At 38.1% G+C, this 16,678-nt stretch overlaps 2 protein-coding genes across 3 annotated transcripts; one reads left to right on the top strand and one right to left on the bottom strand.

Moving 5' to 3' along the window:
• The first annotated feature begins 2,354 nt into the window (after positions 1–2,354).
• Positions 2,355–4,652, top strand: LOC142612821 (stress-related protein-like). 2 transcript variants are annotated; one of them, XM_075784983.1, is made up of 3 exons: positions 2,355–2,499; positions 2,637–2,861; positions 3,928–4,652. In XM_075784983.1, exons 1-3 carry the CDS (start codon positions 2,452–2,454, stop codon positions 4,411–4,413), a joined length of 759 nt encoding a protein of 252 aa, XP_075641098.1. In that variant the 5' UTR covers positions 2,355–2,451; the 3' UTR covers positions 4,414–4,652. The 2 variants fall into 2 exon arrangements, with proteins under 2 accessions (XP_075641098.1, XP_075641097.1); XM_075784982.1 differs by having other exon boundaries at positions 2,357–2,505.
• Positions 4,653–14,458: 9,806 nt separating this feature from the next.
• On the bottom strand, positions 14,459–16,678 carry LOC142612320 (uncharacterized). Its single transcript, XM_075784427.1, has 4 exons — positions 16,376–16,678; positions 15,549–16,033; positions 15,326–15,455; positions 14,459–15,085 (listed from the first exon to the last, which is right to left on the bottom strand). The coding sequence occupies exons 1-4, from the start codon at positions 16,676–16,678 to the stop codon at positions 14,459–14,461; spliced, it is 1,545 nt and encodes a 514-aa protein (XP_075640542.1).

Genomic DNA, 16,678 nt, shown 5'->3' with positions numbered 1-16,678 from the left:
CTTTGTGTTACAATATGTTTAGAATGAGAAAGGAGGTGTTTCATAATTTGTGTCAAGTTTTACAACGTGACTTTGGACTTCAACATTCAAGGAATATAAGGTTAGAAGAGTTAGTGGCAATCTGTTTACTGATACTTGGTCATGGAACATGTAACCGAATGGTTCAAGAATTATTTCAGCATTCGGGTGAAACCATAAGTAGACATTTTGAGAAGATGATCACTCTGTTAGGTGCTCGCTTTGCAGAAGCATATGTAAAGCCTTCGAATCCAACTTTTAGTGAAGTTCCAACCAAAATACAAGACCATCCAATTTATTGGCCACATTTCAAAGTATGTGTACTATTGTATATTTGAATAAGTGTTATTGTCTATAAGATAATACAATGCATGTGGAACTGAAAACTATTAATGTTTTTATTAGGATTGCATCGGTGCGATTGATGGCACACATGTGATAGCGATTGTACCTACTGAGAAGTCCATTCCATACTTTGGAAGAAAGGGATATCCAACCCAAAATGTGATGGCTGCATGTGACTTTGATATGTTATTCACATTTGTTTTGCCTGGATGGGAAGGTGCAGCACACGACACCCACATTTTTCTTGATACTATTCGTACACAAAGTAACAACTTTCCGCACCCACCACCAGGTTTGTAATTGGTTAATCAATTGTTCATTATAATGACATATTGTGTATGTGTTTAATACAATTGAATTTCTTTGTTTAGGGAAATATTATGTAGTTGATTCTGGATACCTAATGATGCAAGGCTATTTGGCACCATACAAAGGGATATCATACCATCTTCAAGACTTTCGAAGGAGAGGTGGAGGCCCTAGAACTAGACATGAAAAATTTAATCATGCTCACTCATCTCTTCGATGTGTGATTGAGCGCACTTTTGGTGTGTGGAAGAATAAATGGAGAATTATTAGAAACATGGCATCTTTTCCATTCCATATCCAAATACTTATTGTATCTGCTACTATGGCTCTTCATAATTTTGTTAGACTAAATGATAGGGATGATAGGGAGTTCGTAAATGCCAATGAAGATTCAATTTCTAGAAGAGAACGTAATAGTGAAGCATGTAGCAGTTATGAGCAAAACTCAGGAACTTTAACAGATCCTGCAATGGTGTTTCTTCGTGATTCCATTGCAAATTCTATTTGGGGGGGGTAATAATTAGTAGTTGTATTTTTTTTTTTTGTATAATATCATGTAGTACAATTTATATTTGGATTATTGGTATGTATTTTATATCTTTTTACATTTTTATATAGCACAATTTAAACTTGGATTATTGGTGTATATTTTATCATCTTTTTACATTTTCATTTTGTGCTTCATGATGATGAAAATTGTTTATATTTAATTAATATTAATAAGAAGTCATTAATGGTAATAACAAATAATTATGCCACTAAAAAAGAATAATTGCCCAAACATTATTAAAATAATGCCAATAATATAAATTTATTATTATTATTAGTATTTAGTAAGTATATGAAGTAGTTGAATTATAAGTATGAAATAAACTCCCTTATATATACATTGTCTTTTTTGGTAATTTGTCCCTCAAACTGCAACTTTTATAGTTTTAGCCAAACACTCAGCTTTTTCAAAAAGGACTTTTTAACAGCTTTTACCAAACACTCAACTTTTTGAAAAATCACTTTTTCATTATGCACTTTTTCAAAACTCAACTTTTTTATTATGCACTTTTTTAAAAAGCTCAACCAAACTCACCCTTATTCTCTTTAGCTTTTATAGTTGTCACGTCATCACGTGAAATTTTTCTTTGAAAAAGTTTGTCTCTCTTGTTTGCCTTCAACGTCCAAGTGCACTATTGGAAATTTGGAGTAGAGAAAAATCAAAAAGTGCAGGCAGCCGATTTTTAAAAAGAAAAAAAAAAAAAATCCCCCGATGATGCAAAAGAAAAAATTGATGGGTGCACGGCTGCACGCAAGAGTCAAGACTCAAGACACAAAACCAAACCTCGATTGTAGTGCCACATTGCCTTCCGTGCCATGCAAATTGAGAGAATATATATATCCTCGACACGTACCGTATCAATAACAGTGCCACTTGACATTTTCACGTGTCCACATCCCACACATCCTCGTCACTCATCACCCACCGTCCACGTGTCCTCTCGCCCTTCCGCGCTTCACATTGGATTGGCCGGTTTTGATTTCCCAAGTCGAAGCATAGAGTCAAACGACTTGACCCATGTGACCTCACCTCATCTAAAACACGCCACGTGGCAATCTCCTCGCACCGTAGCCGTTGGATTCCCCCACGGAGATCGACTTGGATCCCTATTAAAAGGGAATCGTTGCAACGCTTGGTCTTCACCGATTTTGTATTGTGCTATTTCAAACTCTCTCTCATTCTAGGGTTTCGTACTTTCTACAAGAAATCGCATTAGCTCTTTTCCAAAAATGGCAGACTCTTCAGAACCCAAACAGCCATCAGAGACGTCGGTACGGGTACAAGTACGATCACTCATCACTGATCCATTCTTGGCTCGTTGCTTTATTTTCTTTCCAGCCAAACAGAACATACATTGAAAATTTTAGTAATATTATATTGTAATGTGGATTTTTGATTTGGATATTATTTGAAGGTTGAGGAAAATAAGAAGGGGCTGAAGTATCTGGATTTCGTACAAGTGGCGGCGATCTACATCGTGGTATGCTTCTCGAGTCTCTACGAGTACGCGAAAGAGAACGCCGGTCCGCTTAAACCGGGGGTTCAGACCGTAGAAGACACCGTCAGAACCGTTATCGGACCCGTCTACGAGAAGTTCCATGACGTTCCCTTCGAGCTCCTCAAGTTCGTCGATCGCAAGGTACCTAAATCACCACTATTTACAATTTTAACACCCTGCTTTAATTCCTATTCAATATTATATATGTTTATTTTTTAAAGTATTGAATAGAAAAAAAAGCGAGGCGTAAAAAACTATGGAAGCACATAGGAGAAGCTTTGCAAATATGCCACGTCCATTAGTTATTATTGATTACTTGTTGCTTAAAGCTGAAGCTAAAAGAAACTTTATTGAAACTTTGAGCATTTCGTTAAACCTTTTCTTTTAATTTGAAAAGGTGTAGTTTTGTATGAAAAGAATAAGCCCAATTACACTTAATAGTATTTTTCACAATTATTTAAAAATGGAATTGTTAATAACGAACGAGTTTATAAAATTTTTCGTTGCTTTTACAATGATATGTTGCTTCAATTAAATTGTAAGGTCAGGAATTGCGGAAAAAATTATAAATATTGTTGTACGTACAGCATTATATTTTTTAGAAACGAGCTCTCTTATTGCAGAATTCAAGGAACTGTAATATGAAAATGCAAATTTTGTATTGCTTTTTTCTTCCAACTTTTTTATTTGCACTTTTTGTCTTTGTTTGTTAACTTTTGTTGTTGTTGTTGTTGTTGTTGTTGTGTAATCATCCAAAATTGTTAGTTTCCTCCGAAATTGCAAGAACAAACGGATGTGTAGCCTGTTTGTAGGACATACTTTTCTTTCAAAATTATGTAGCTATCTTGATTTTAGAGATTTGTGCTGCACCATTTTATTTGGCAGAAACAAAACACTTGATTCTTTGAAGGTTAATTCTTGAGATTAAAGTTTTTTTTCTTTCCTACTCTCCTTGAATAGAGTCTAGTTTTGTTATCTTCTTTTTGTTTTTCCTTCCCTGTTTTAAGTGATCATTATAACCCGGGCTTTTAATTTTACCACTATAGCACATTTTCCGTGTACTTGGATAAACTTTTTTAATAAAATTTGTTGCTTAAAAATAAAGGAAATGTTAACGAGCATCTAAGGTGCTCTTGTGAAGAATATTTTATTGCAAAATCCACCTAATAAAAATTTAGTATATTTTGATGTTGACATGTGTTTACAGGTAGACGAGTCCATGGGCGAATTGGACAAGCACGTACCGTCACTGGTGAAGCAAGCATCGAGCAAGGCCTTGGTAGTGGTTCACAAGGCGCCAGAGGTGGCTCTAGCCGTGGCTTCGGAGGTGCAGAGAGCCGGTGTGGTTGACACAGCGAAGAGCGTCTCAAGGACCGTTTACACCAAGTACGAGCCAACAGCTAAGGAACTATACACAAGATACGAGCCAGTGGCTGAGCATTACGCTGTATTGGCCTGGCACTCGTTGAATCGGCTCCCACTGTTCCCTCAAGTGGCTCACATAGTTATCCCCACGGCTTCTTACTGGTCCGACAAGTACAACCAGGTGGTTTGCCATTCGGCACAGAGGGGGTGTGCCGTGGCAACATATCTGCCGTTGATTCCCAAGGAGAAGATAGCTAAGGTTTTTAAAGAGGCTGATAGTGGGCCCGCTGTTACAACCAATGGTGAAGCTGTTGCCATGTCACAGTGACTTCCGTTGATTGGTCTTGGGTCAATCAATGGCATCATGATCATAAAATTCTGAAAAAGGGTTGCATAAGGTTTTGTATTGTCTGGTAGATTAATTGTAGTTACTCTTTTTTACGTCTGCTAAACCTTTTTTCCTGAACTGTTGTAATTTTGGGGACTTGCAGATTCCTTTGAGCTATCAGCTATGTGATTTTGGTCTGAACTGTGGAATGTAGCTATGGCATATGTGATTTTGGTCTTCTTCTGTTTTCTTTTTTCTTTTTTTCTTTCAATTATTTTTTACATTTGGTTCCAAATTTTTTTTAAAAAAATTGTTTTCTTATATTTGGTTCAAAATACTTTAGAAAGAGAAAGGTCATGTGCAGCATGAAATTTATTATAGAAGAAAAAAATTCTACGTTTGGTTCCAATTTTTTTTTTTAAAATGTTTTCTTATATTCCGTTAAAAATATTTTAGAAAGAGAAATATTACATGCACAACATTTTTACAACATAAAATTTATTGTAAAAGTATTGAAAAAATGTTACCAACATAATAATTTTTTTTTCTCTATAATATCACATTTTCTAAAAGATTAATTCTTATTATATTACGAATGTGGCATTGCGACATATTTCCCTCCTAGAATATAAGCCACATCATAACATTGATTAGCACACACTCATTATCTCCCTAGCTAAAACGCCCACAATATGCTACTCGCCTCACTAAAACACCAACATCGACCAGGAGGGTGTAATCTAATGAAGATGTTATAAAGGTGGGGAATGAAATGGCTGATTGTATTAATAAGTTTTAAAAGAAGCACTTACGGTGTGTTTGTTTGGAGGTGAAATATGGTGTGTTTGTTTGGAGGTGAAATAGAGTGGATGGAAAATTTTGGAAAGAAAATAGAGAGGAAATTTTTTTTAAAGTGCGTTTGGTTGGATGAGGAGGAAGGAAAATAAATAGTGAGGCTCAGATGTTTTCTCTTCGGGCCCACCAAAATGTTTTCTCTCCAAAATAGAGAGAAAACTGAGTAGGGATTATTTTTTTCTTAATTGACAAAACTATCAATATGCACACGCCTTTATTTATTTATTTTCTTCTATCTTGGCAGTTGGCGATAACGTTGCCTCTTTTTTCTTTTTTTCTTTTTTTTGGGCGATGTTGCCTCTTCTCTTCTTCTTTTTTTCCTTTTCTAGGGCTGGGAGTGGGCGTTCCTCTTCTTTATTTTTTCTTCCTTCTGGGCAATAACTTGCCTCTTCCCCTTTTTTTTCTTTTGATTTTCTAGGGCTGATAGTTGTATATTTTTTAAAAAGACTTGATTTTTTATTTTGGGACATGATTTTTATTTTTTTAATAAATTTGGGTGATTGCTCTTTTTTTTGTTTTGTGGTTATTTGTCACTTTTTTTTTTAATTGGGCATCATTCTTTAACAATTGTATATAAGTAAATTTATTCAAACTCATTTTTTTCCATCCTTCCACTTTTCCACTCCCAACCAAACAAAAAGGAAATAAAATAAAATATTATCTATCCTTCCACTTTATCATCCTCTCACTTTTCCACCCCTCCAAACAAACGGACCCTTAGAGAATCTAAAGGATGTAGACTATCAACTAAAAAGAGAATAGTGGTATGGGGAGGTTTCTTGACTGTTTTTTTTTTTTTTTTACCCTCCAATGGATAAATATGGTTTTTTTTTCTTTTGGATCAGGATAATTATGGTTTTTTACTACCAAAATAAAGCAAAAGAAATTGGCTATCGCCTTATTGCCATAGTGCCATACCTATCTCTTTCTTCGACTACTGAAACAAAGTCAAGAATGATGGAGAGGGGACATGCCCAGTTGAAATACAATAAAAGCACATTGTAGAAAGCTGTGGACCATTATCTAGGAATAAAAGAAAATAGAAAAGTGAGAGGATAAAAAATATTTTATTTTCTATCATTTGTATTTGGTTAGGGAAGTGAAAAAATAGAAATATGGAAAAAATATGGTTTCAAAACTTACTCTTATACTAGTTAAAGGCTCATACCTTACACGGTTTTATTATAAACTTATAATATATATATATATATATATATATATATATATATATATATATATATATATATATATTATAAGGAAAACAATAACCAAATAAAAAATTATTATAATAACATAATAAATTGTATTGGTATAACAACCATCAAATATAAAATGATAATATCTCAATAGAAAATTATTATCTTTTAACATACCATTTGTGCTTTATGAGACTTGTAGTTACATGCATGTATCGAATTTTTTTCATCAGATTTTGTATTTACGATAACATTAAAGAGAAAAAAAATGTTAGAAGTTGTTTTTTTACCTTTGAGAGATTGTTGAGTACTTTTTTGTACACTATATTCTTAGTGTATCCTTCTTATTGTTTGTCATTGTTCTTTATTAAAATATTTGATTCTTCGGGGCTTGTTACTTGAGACAAAGTAACATACAATTGGCTATGGTGGAACACTAGACTTAGCAAGTAGAGGCCAACATTGTTTAGAGTTTGTCCTTGACTTTTGTTGATTGTTAGCATAACAGATCTTTAAAGGAAATTGTCTTCCTCTTAGGACAAATAGCCACTTTGATTTTGTAGGAGATAGAACTATTCAAGAAATAAGAACCTTTGATCCAATTTTCGAACCTATCTAAATAACTATTGATTTCATCAAGATAAGTGATTTGTTTCAATTTGGATATATCATTTCTTGTTACGTTTTCTTGTACCAACATTAATTGCTTTAGATTGATTGCACCACTCAACATTTATATAAGCTTGATATTTTACCAATAGATTGATATTGTGAAGAACAACATAACAGTTGTCTAGCTTGACAACTCTTTTTTGTACAAATCTTCCATCATCTCTTCTTCTATAACTTGGATATCCATTAACATCAATTGTCTCCTTTTTGTAAAAATTCTTTGGAATTATTTTAGGGCAAGAGTCATTTATTGTAAATGCTGAGCTTTATTTGCTACACCACACGGTCCATGCATCATGAATTGAGTTATGGCTTCATATGCAATAGAGTATGTGTTTTTGTTTGGAATTTTTGCCGATATGTCTTTATCAATGTCAGCTGGTGAAGGATATTTTTTTGTCATGGTAAAGCCAAATCAAAATATGTGCACAGAGCAATCCACTTTTTTGGAATTCAATAGTGTACAAAACTACGTATAACAAACAATGTATTTTTAATTTTCTGTAAAGAATGATATTAATTGCAACCATTTTTTTATAATTATAATTAACATGTAATCATGCAAAAATTATCATTTTTTGTGATTTTTATTTCATAAAATCGTGTCTAACCATATTAGTTATGAATGTGTAACGTATCACCATTGGAACCCTTGTCATGAATGTGCAATTCATATATGGTATACGAAATAATAACAAAATCATGTCTAAGCATATTAGTTATAAATGTTTATTGCAACGAAAAAAATCATTGAAATAACATTAAAGTCATTGCAATAGTTGATACCGTCATATAAGATGTTGCAATAAAATTTGAGGTAATAGATTTTTGCAACAAATAATTTTGTAAGTATAGCGTATTACTTCATGAATCTTATTACAATAAATTGCAAACAATTGACCAAAATAAGTCAAATTAAATTATTGCAATGTTATCTTCATTGTAATAGATAATTATTTCTGTAGGGGCGGATTTGTACCCTGGGCCAAAAAGGTAAATGGATTAAGGCCCAAGAAGTCCAATACAATGAATTTGTAAAGAGTGGGCTAAAAACTAGGCTTCAATGAACTACACAATATTCACAAGGAATTGAAGATGGTAGGAAAGCCAAGAAAAACAAGTTTTATGCAAAGGAAGTCTTCCTCGGCTACACAATATACACATCGTTTAGGTATCACTTCCACATTGTTGCGGCCAGAGAGTTAAATACAGAGCATTCAATGCGGTGGCAGCAACTTTCCCTTAGATATTTCTTGCTTTCCCATTGTCTTATCATTTCTTGATGCTTATCCTTACTAGAAGAACTGCCCAGAACGTTGCTCTTGATGGCATGTCCACCCTTCTGACCTCTGCTCCGTTAAGTCGAGGTGGCATTTGTCCTCGGACCTCCTTCCTGGAACTTTATGACCAAACAACTTTCTTCATTCACTAATGTGCATTTCCACGATAACATTTACCCGTCTTCGGACTATTAAGTGTACTCGGACAGGGTCCACGGCCCAATATACATTTCTGGGTCTGTCATCCCTACAATAGCCCCTCGAAATTCTCCTCTTTTGCTCCTCGAAAAAAAAAAGAGGATTTCGATATTACAATAATTATTCTACTCTTCTCATATGCTACCTTTGTTTATGCAGGTGTCTTTTCGACTGCCCAAAGCACGCTTCTGACGCTTCGGCATCCAGGAAGCACCTGTATTAAATTTCTACGGATCCATGTCCCCCACGTTCTATGGTACGATGAAGATCCAACGGCCAAGGATTTTGTTGGAACTTGGGTGGGAGTTCTCCCGCCTGCCTTTCCCTCTAATACATATATTGCTTGAAGACCTCGTTCGCTTCACCTTTTGCACTCTTATATATCAAGAACCAGTCCGAGGAAACCTTCTCCTCTTTCATAAGTCTTTTCAGTATTCTCATTTATTTTCTCTTCTATTTTCTATATCTAAAGTCCTTTCCTCCTCGGCTCCCTTAATTTCTTCTCGCCTTCCTTCCACTTCCAACTTCTCTTAAACATGGGTAGATTTGCTTACCTAGTAGACACCCCCAAAGGGTATAGAAAGCTTCAAAGCTCAATATCGAATCCCACCAGGGGTTTCGATTAGGTACTGTAAACAGGGGGAATGGCATGCCCAAAGGCAGGAGGGAGAAGTTGTAATCCCTATGATTGCTTTTATAAAGGGAGAGATGAGAATCCCTATGGGTAGAGTAATTATGGATTACCTAATAGCTCATAGGCTTTCCCCCGCCCAGTGCGCCCCCAACATGTTTAGGATTTTAGGTAGTGTAGACACCCTTAATGAGAGAATGAATGTAAACCTATCCCATCATGATGTCAACTGGATTTACAACCTTCACAAACTAACAGGGCAGGGGTATTATCTGAAAACCAGAGTTCCCAAGGTTAGGTTGATATTGTGTCTCCCTCCCTAAGCCCAACAAGGGTATGGACAAGGATTACTTAATCATCTCAGGGGAATGGCATGATGGACTTCATTGTCCAACACGAGAAGGTACACCAGGTGGGGTACTTAGGTTTAGGTTCATTGTTCTAACAATAACCCCTTCATTACTAATGTTTCCATGTTTATTTCCTTTATTTTTATTTACAAGTGGTCTCTTTAATTACTTTATCTGCACCATTTCCTAACAACACTTTTGGTTTTGGTGAATTTTCATATAAACGTGCTACTATTCCAAACCTGAACCTTGTCAACGAGCCTAACCTGACGAAGATACTCAAAGCCGAAATCTTTGTCCACACCGAAGGGCAATTAAGAGCAACCCACCTTATCCTTGACTACAACCCACTCTCGTCTAGTTTCTAGGCACCCAAGTGCGTGATCAAGGCGAGAGACCTGCTCTTGCACCAAATTAATATTGCAGTCCCTGGTTTCCTCATCACCAGCCCCGTTCCAGAGGGTGCACAACAGGTAGAGCTGCCTTTTCTGCGTACAGCCAAGGAAGAAGCAGCTTCTTCCCAAGAAACTATTAAGGAAGAAGAAGAAGAAAAAGTAGTTGAAATCTCAGGATCCCGAGGATGATTTCGAGATTTTTAACCAACCTCTGCCTTCAGAACCTTCTATTGCTGACCTCAATCATCTTCCTCCAGCTCAAGTAGGCCATACTCAAGAAGATTTCACCGTCCCTGATGCCATGGTGATACAACATAAAAGTAGATCAAGTTTATTGGACCTGCTTAAGTCCCATGTTGGGGGTAATGTGCCTGAAAAGGCCATTCAAACCAAGGCCCCCACCCTTCCCTCTACTCAGGCTTCCCAACCTAATCCTGCTAATAATAAGAGGAAGAGATACCAAAAGGGAAAAGAGATGGCGGAGGAAGGAAGGGCCCTTCCCTCCAAGGAGGCTGAGCTCCAGAGGGGAGGCAAGTCAGCCAAAACTGCCCATACCCGATCCTCAAGCGAACGGTCCATGGTGGAAAAGGGGCTTGATCACCAAGTCAAGGTACTAACTTGGAACCCCCCCTCTAGTGCTGGACGGAGCTCCCCTTCCAACAAGTGCCTCCATAAGGGACTTCCAACATAGGAAGGCTGAATATGTGGCCAATGTTATGGAGCAAACCCTTCTTTTGCTCGGAGACATGGTCGACCTTAGGTTAATGAAGAAAACGAGATGTTTCTTAGTCTTAAGAGGGACCTTGCCCTGATAAGTCTTTCACATGGCTATCTTTTACTTAAATTTGTAATTGGTTTTTCTAACTATTGTATTTTATCCTTGAAAGGCTATCCAAGCTGCACGTAGGGCTAAGAAGCTGGTGAACAGCTCATACAAGCAGATAAAGGAGGAGGAGAGTAGGCGCATCCCTACTGTAGACGCCTTCAATGTAGCAAAAAAAAAGGATTCAAGAGTTAAACAACAAACTAACAAAGGCTAACCTGAGACAAAAAGAGCGCCGAGGCTGTCCTGGAAGGAGCTAAGAGGTAGGCGAAGAGTCAACACAAATAGCTCCGCCAAACCGAGGACCAGTTGTCTGCAGCCAGGGAGCAGATTGTGGTCCTGAAGAAGAAGTTGGAGGAGGCTGAGAAGGCTAGGGACCATGCCGAACAGGATGGCTATGAAGTGGGGGTCGCAGAGACCAAGGAAGCACTCAGGGCTGAGGTCTCGGGGGTGTGTAGAACATACTGACTCCAAGTGTGGAATGAGGCCCTCAATCAGGCCAGGGTTGAGGTCTCCTCTACCCTTAAGAGAGCAGAGAATGTGTACTATCCTCCAACGATCTGTGCTTCAAGCTCCTCGGATCCCCAGGCTGACATTGTTGCTAAAGGGGCAGATGATGATAAGGACAGCCCCGCCAAGGTCCTCCCCTTTTCCAACAGCCCTCCAAAGGAAGCAGAATAAGCTAAGGTGGCTAAAAAGGAAAAATATACAACCAAAGGAGCAGTCCTTAAAGCTACTAAACCCCTAGTTGCACCCAAGGACCCTTCTAAGGGTGAAGAAGCCTCTCAGAAGCTTGAGATTGTTCTAGATACTCTTCCCATACCTGCCAAGGAGGACTCCAAGGCAAAGGTCTAGCCTCCACAGTAGCTGAAACTGCCAAGCCCACCAAGGCCCTAGGAAATGACAACCCTCCCCTGAAGATCAAATAAGGCTTAGGTTAAAGTGTATAGGTCCTTTGTTTTTATGAAAATGTAGTTTTTATTTTTAAAGTTGTACTTACTTTGCCCCTTCTTCAAGGCTTTACCTTAATGACAGTTCGGAATTTTCTATTATACATGTGGTACTTGTGCAAATCCTAACATAACCTATACTTTGTTTTACACTTTATTGACATAAGAATGGGATATAACGGCATCTGACTTAAAATCTGCGTATATCCTTGACTTCAGCAATCATCTGTTCAAGTGATGGTATAACTGCATCAATTTACATAATCAACCACAGATCAAGCCAAGCTTTCCAAAGCTGCAATCTTCAATAAAATATGATTTTAACTTAAAAGACATACCTTCATATGCTCGGACTAAGTTATTAACCTGACAATAGGTGTTTTAGGCCTTTCCTTTTAACCTTGGATGATAGTAGACCATGCAGTTGCTTGCAGTTTTCCTTGCTCATCTATTTGACAGAATATTACAACAGTGATAGATGTTAGTTTACCCATAGCATACAGTCCGAAGAATCAATCGTGCCCATGGTTCTGTTTAACACCTAGGGAGCTACTGAATAGTGTTAATTTACCCAAGGCATATGGCCCAAGGAACCCAACATGACCGAGGTTTTGTTTAACATCTAAATGATTGCTTAAAGAGCATTAATTTACCCAAGGTATGTGGTCCAAAGAACCAGACATGACCATGGTTCTGTTTAATACTTAAATAGATAATAAGGAATATCAATTCACTCAAGGTACGTGGTCCGGGGAGCCAGGCATGACCAATATTCTGTTTGATATTTAAACAAATAATAAGGTATATCAATTTTCCCAAGGTATGTGGTTCGAGGAGCCAGACATGACCAAGGTTCTGTTTGATATTCAAATGAATAATAAATAATATCAATTTACCCAAGGTATATGGTCCAAGGAGCCAGGCAAGACCAAGGTTTTGTTTGATACTGAAACAGGTAATAAGGAATATCAGTTTACCCAAGTTATGTGGTCCGAGAAGCCAAGCATGACCAAAATTCTGTTTGATACTTAAACAAATAATAAGGGATATCAATTTACCCAAGGTATGTGGTCCGAGGAGCCCGGAATGACCAAGGTTCTGGTTGATACTCAAATAAATAATAAGGAATATCAATTTACCTAATGTATGTGGTCCGAAGAGCTAGGTATGACCAAAGTTCTGTTTGGTACTTAAACAAATAATAAACACAACACATAACATCAAAGTTACGTTTCATTAATAATAATACCTTCGCAAATTTTTTACATTCCAATGACGTGGTATTGCATTTTCATCTAAATTTTCTAGGAAATAAGCCCATATACCAGTTACCGAGGTGATACAGTATGACCCTTCCCAATTGGGCCCTAACTTTCCCTATGCTGGGTTTTTTGCAGCACCCACAACCTTCCTTAATACCAGATCTCCAGGGGCTAACAGTCTTAACCTCACACTTGAGTCATACCCCTGTTTGAGTTTTTGCTGATAGTATGCTAATTGAACCATAGCGATTTTCCTCCGTTCTATAGTTAAGTCTAGGCTCCTTTCTAGTAGGTTGTCATTGCTATCTAGAGTGAACAAACTTGTCCTCAACATTGTGAATCCAGTCTCTAAAGGAATCACAGCCTCGGCCCCATAAGTCATTGAAAATGGTGTCTCCCCTATTGATCTACGATGGGTAGTTTGATATGTCCAAAGAACGTATGGCATCTCTTCCACCCATTTACTCTTTGTATCATATAGTCTCTTCTTGAGTCCATTTACTCTGAACTTATTGACAGTCTCGGCCTGTCTATTCCCCTGTGAATAAGTCGGAGAGAAGTACCTATTCTTAATGACCAATTCACAACAGTACCTCCTGAAAGTTTTGCTGTCAAACTGAAGCCCATTGTTCGGGATAAGTGTATGTGGGATCCCAAACTGAGTGACAATATTTTTCCAGACAAATTTCTTGGTATCCACATCCCTGATATTTGCTAGTGGCTCAGCTTCAACTCACTTGGTAAAGTAATCAGTGTCGACCAACAACCATATCTTATTTCCAACTGCCCTAGGGAAGGGCCCCACAATATCCAAGCCCCATTGAGCAAAAGGCCAAGGATTAGATAGAGGATTGAGGACACCCCCTAGTTGATGAATATTCGGAGTAAATCTCTGACATTGGTCACACTTCTTCACGTATTCTTGTGCTTCCCTTTGCATATCTTGCCACCAATACCCTTGAATAAGGGCCCTGTGAGACAGTGATTTGCCCCCTATATGACTTCCACAAATCTCTTCGTGTAACTCTTCTAAGAATGGTTCCATTGTCTTAGGATGGACGCATAGCAAATAGAGCCCAGAAAAAGAGCAGTTGTATAACTTTTGATCCTCAAACAACCAGAAACAAGGAGCTTTTCTCCTCACTTTATCAGCTTCCCCTTTCTCCTCAGGTAAGATGCCATCCTTAAGAAACAACACAATAGGATCCATCCAACTAGGTCTGACTCTAATCTGATGAATATGGACCTTCTCCTCTTTCATCTCAGTGGGTCTACATAGATCATCAACCAAGATAACTCGAGGCAAACTCTATGCCGAGGAGGTCGCGAGGGTGGCAAGAAAATCAGCATTCGTATTTCTGCTTCTAGGGATTTGCTATAAGGAAAAAAGAGTTAAAACCTGGTTGCAAGTGCTTAACCTGGTTCAGGTATTCTTACATTCTCAAATCCCTGGCTTTTAGTTCTCCCTTTACTTGGCCTACAACCAATCTACGTCCAATGTTTTTTCCTCCCATCTTTTGAACCATAGCCATTCCCACCAACAAGGCATCATACTCAACCTCATTGTTCATGATCGAGAAGCCTAACCTTAAGGATTTTTCAATGATGATTTTCTCAAGGGACACTACAACTAGCCCCACTCCAGTTCCTCTTTGATTTGATGCACCATCAACATATAACTTCCAAGCTAGAGGTTCCTGTATAGAGACCATCCCAACTGATTTTTCATCAATATTCTGTCTTTCACCATTTTCTTCTAACAAAGGCTCAGCAAACTCAGCCACCAAATCTGCAAGGACCTGGCCCTTTATAAAGGTGCGAGGCATGTACTTAATATCAAAAGGTCCTAGGATTGTTCCCCATTTTACAATCCTCCTTGTGTAATTAGCTTTTCGAAGCAGTAATTGAAGAGGGAGTTGGGCTAGAACCACAACGATGTAAACCTGGAAGTAATGAGGGAGCTTCCATGTAGCATGTACCACTGCCAGGATAGCCTTTTCCAATGGTAAAGAACGAACCTCTACCTCATGCAATGATTTGATTACGTAATAAACTGGTCTCTACACCCCATCATCAACCCGTATCAGTACTAAACTTACTGCATGAAAGGCTACAGCAATGTAGACAAATAGAACCTCCTCGAGTTTGGACATAATTGGTGGCCAAGAAAGATATTCTTTTAACTACTGGAAGGCCAAGGTGCATTCTTCAGTTCATTCAAATCCCTTCCACTTATGCAACAACTAGAAGAAGGGTCTACATCTGTCCGCGGACCGAGAGATGAATCGCTTCATAGCAACAGTCATTCCAATCAACCTCTGGACTTCTTTGGGATTCCAAGGGGGCTGTAGATTGTTAATTGCTCTAATTTGATTAGGGTCAACTTCAATTCTGTGATGGGCAACCATATAACCCAAAAATTTGCCAGAGCTAATGCCAAAAGAACAATTAAAAGCATTAAGGTGCAACTTATGTTTCCTTATTATCACAAAAATACTCCCGAGATCATTTGTATGCTCAAACCTTACTTTACTTTTCACCACCATGTCATCTATATAAATCTCCATGTTTTTTCCTAACTGAGGCTCAAACATCCTAGTCATCATTCTCTGGTAAGTAGACCCTGCATTTTTCAATCCAAAGGGCATCACTCTGTAGTGGTAATTCCCAGTGGGTGTAACAAAAGCAGTCTTTTCCTGATCGTGTAATGCCAACGGCATCTGATGATAGCCTTGAAAGGCGTCTAAAAAGCTTATTCGAGAATGGTCTACAGTTGCATCCACTAATTGGTCTATCCGAGCCATGTGGAAATAATCTTTTGGGCAAGCTTTATTTATATTCGTAAAGTTCAAACATACTCTCCACTTCCCATTTTTCTTCTTCATCACTACGGTGTTAGCCAACCACTCGGGATAAAACACCTCTTTTATGGCCCCAGTCTGCTTAAGCTTGAGCACTTCCTCCTTGACAGCATCAGAGTGTTCCTTAAATAAGCATCGAGGAGGTTGCTTTTTGGGGATGACAAATGGATTAACGTTTAAGTGATGGCATATTAAACTTAGATCCACTCCAGGAGCCTCGTAAGCATTTCATGCAAACACATCAATATTTTTTCTAAGAAAAATTATCAACGCTTCTCTCTCCCAAGGAGGAAACTGAACTCCGACCTGGAAAAACTTCTCTTCATCATCACTAATAAAAAAAATTTCTATTTCCTCACACTTTGCCCCCTCTATTACCGTGTCCGTAGACAACACCGGCACTCTTGATTGCTACAAACCCTGCACAACACAGGCCGAGGACTCACCTCCATTCTAATGTCTAATTGCAGCCACCAAGCACTGTCTGACCATAGATTGGCTCCCTACCAGCTCCTCAAGTTGATCCCTAAACGGATACTTCACCTTCAAGTGTAGGGTGGAAGAAACGGCCCTCATGGCATGAAGCCAGGGTCTGGCTACTATGGCAGTGTAAAAGGAGTAAGCATCCACTACAATGAAATCTACCTTTACCACCTTTGATCCTGACTGTACAGGTAGCCTGATCTGGCCTTTTGGGATAACGGTCTTCCCATCAAAACCCACCAAAGGGGAATCATAGCAGGTCAGGTCTTTGGGCCTCAACCTAAGCCCTTTATACAAATCAAGGTACAT

This window comes from Castanea sativa, chromosome 10, assembly GCF_040712315.1.
Source record: "Castanea sativa cultivar Marrone di Chiusa Pesio chromosome 10, ASM4071231v1".
Taxonomy (NCBI): domain Eukaryota; kingdom Viridiplantae; phylum Streptophyta; class Magnoliopsida; order Fagales; family Fagaceae; genus Castanea; species Castanea sativa.
Note: the sequence above shows the minus strand (reverse complement) of the source record. Positions and strands in the feature narration are given on the sequence as shown.

What these genes read in the sequence shown, in the direction of transcription:
- LOC142612320 (XM_075784427.1), bottom strand. Translation starts at nt 16,678, where the DNA reads ATGTACCTTGATTTGTATAAAGGGCTTAGGTTGAGGCCCAAAGACCTG. An exon ending in TGGTAGGGAGCCAATCTATG is followed by an intron (nt 16,034 to 16,375) that starts GTCAGACAGTGC and finishes ATCCCCAAAAAG; the next exon opens with CAACCTCCTCGATGCTTATT. An exon ending in AGAGGTTGATTGGAATGACT is followed by an intron (nt 15,086 to 15,325) that starts GTTGCTATGAAG and finishes GATGGGGTGTAG; the next exon opens with AGACCAGTTTATTACGTAAT.
- LOC142612821 (XM_075784982.1), top strand. Translation starts at nt 2,452, where the DNA reads ATGGCAGACTCTTCAGAACCCAAACAGCCATCAGAGACGTCGGTACGG. An exon ending in AGACGTCGGTACGGGTACAA is followed by an intron (nt 2,506 to 2,636) that starts GTACGATCACTC and finishes TATTATTTGAAG; the next exon opens with GTTGAGGAAAATAAGAAGGG. An exon ending in TCAAGTTCGTCGATCGCAAG is followed by an intron (nt 2,862 to 3,927) that starts GTACCTAAATCA and finishes ATGTGTTTACAG; the next exon opens with GTAGACGAGTCCATGGGCGA.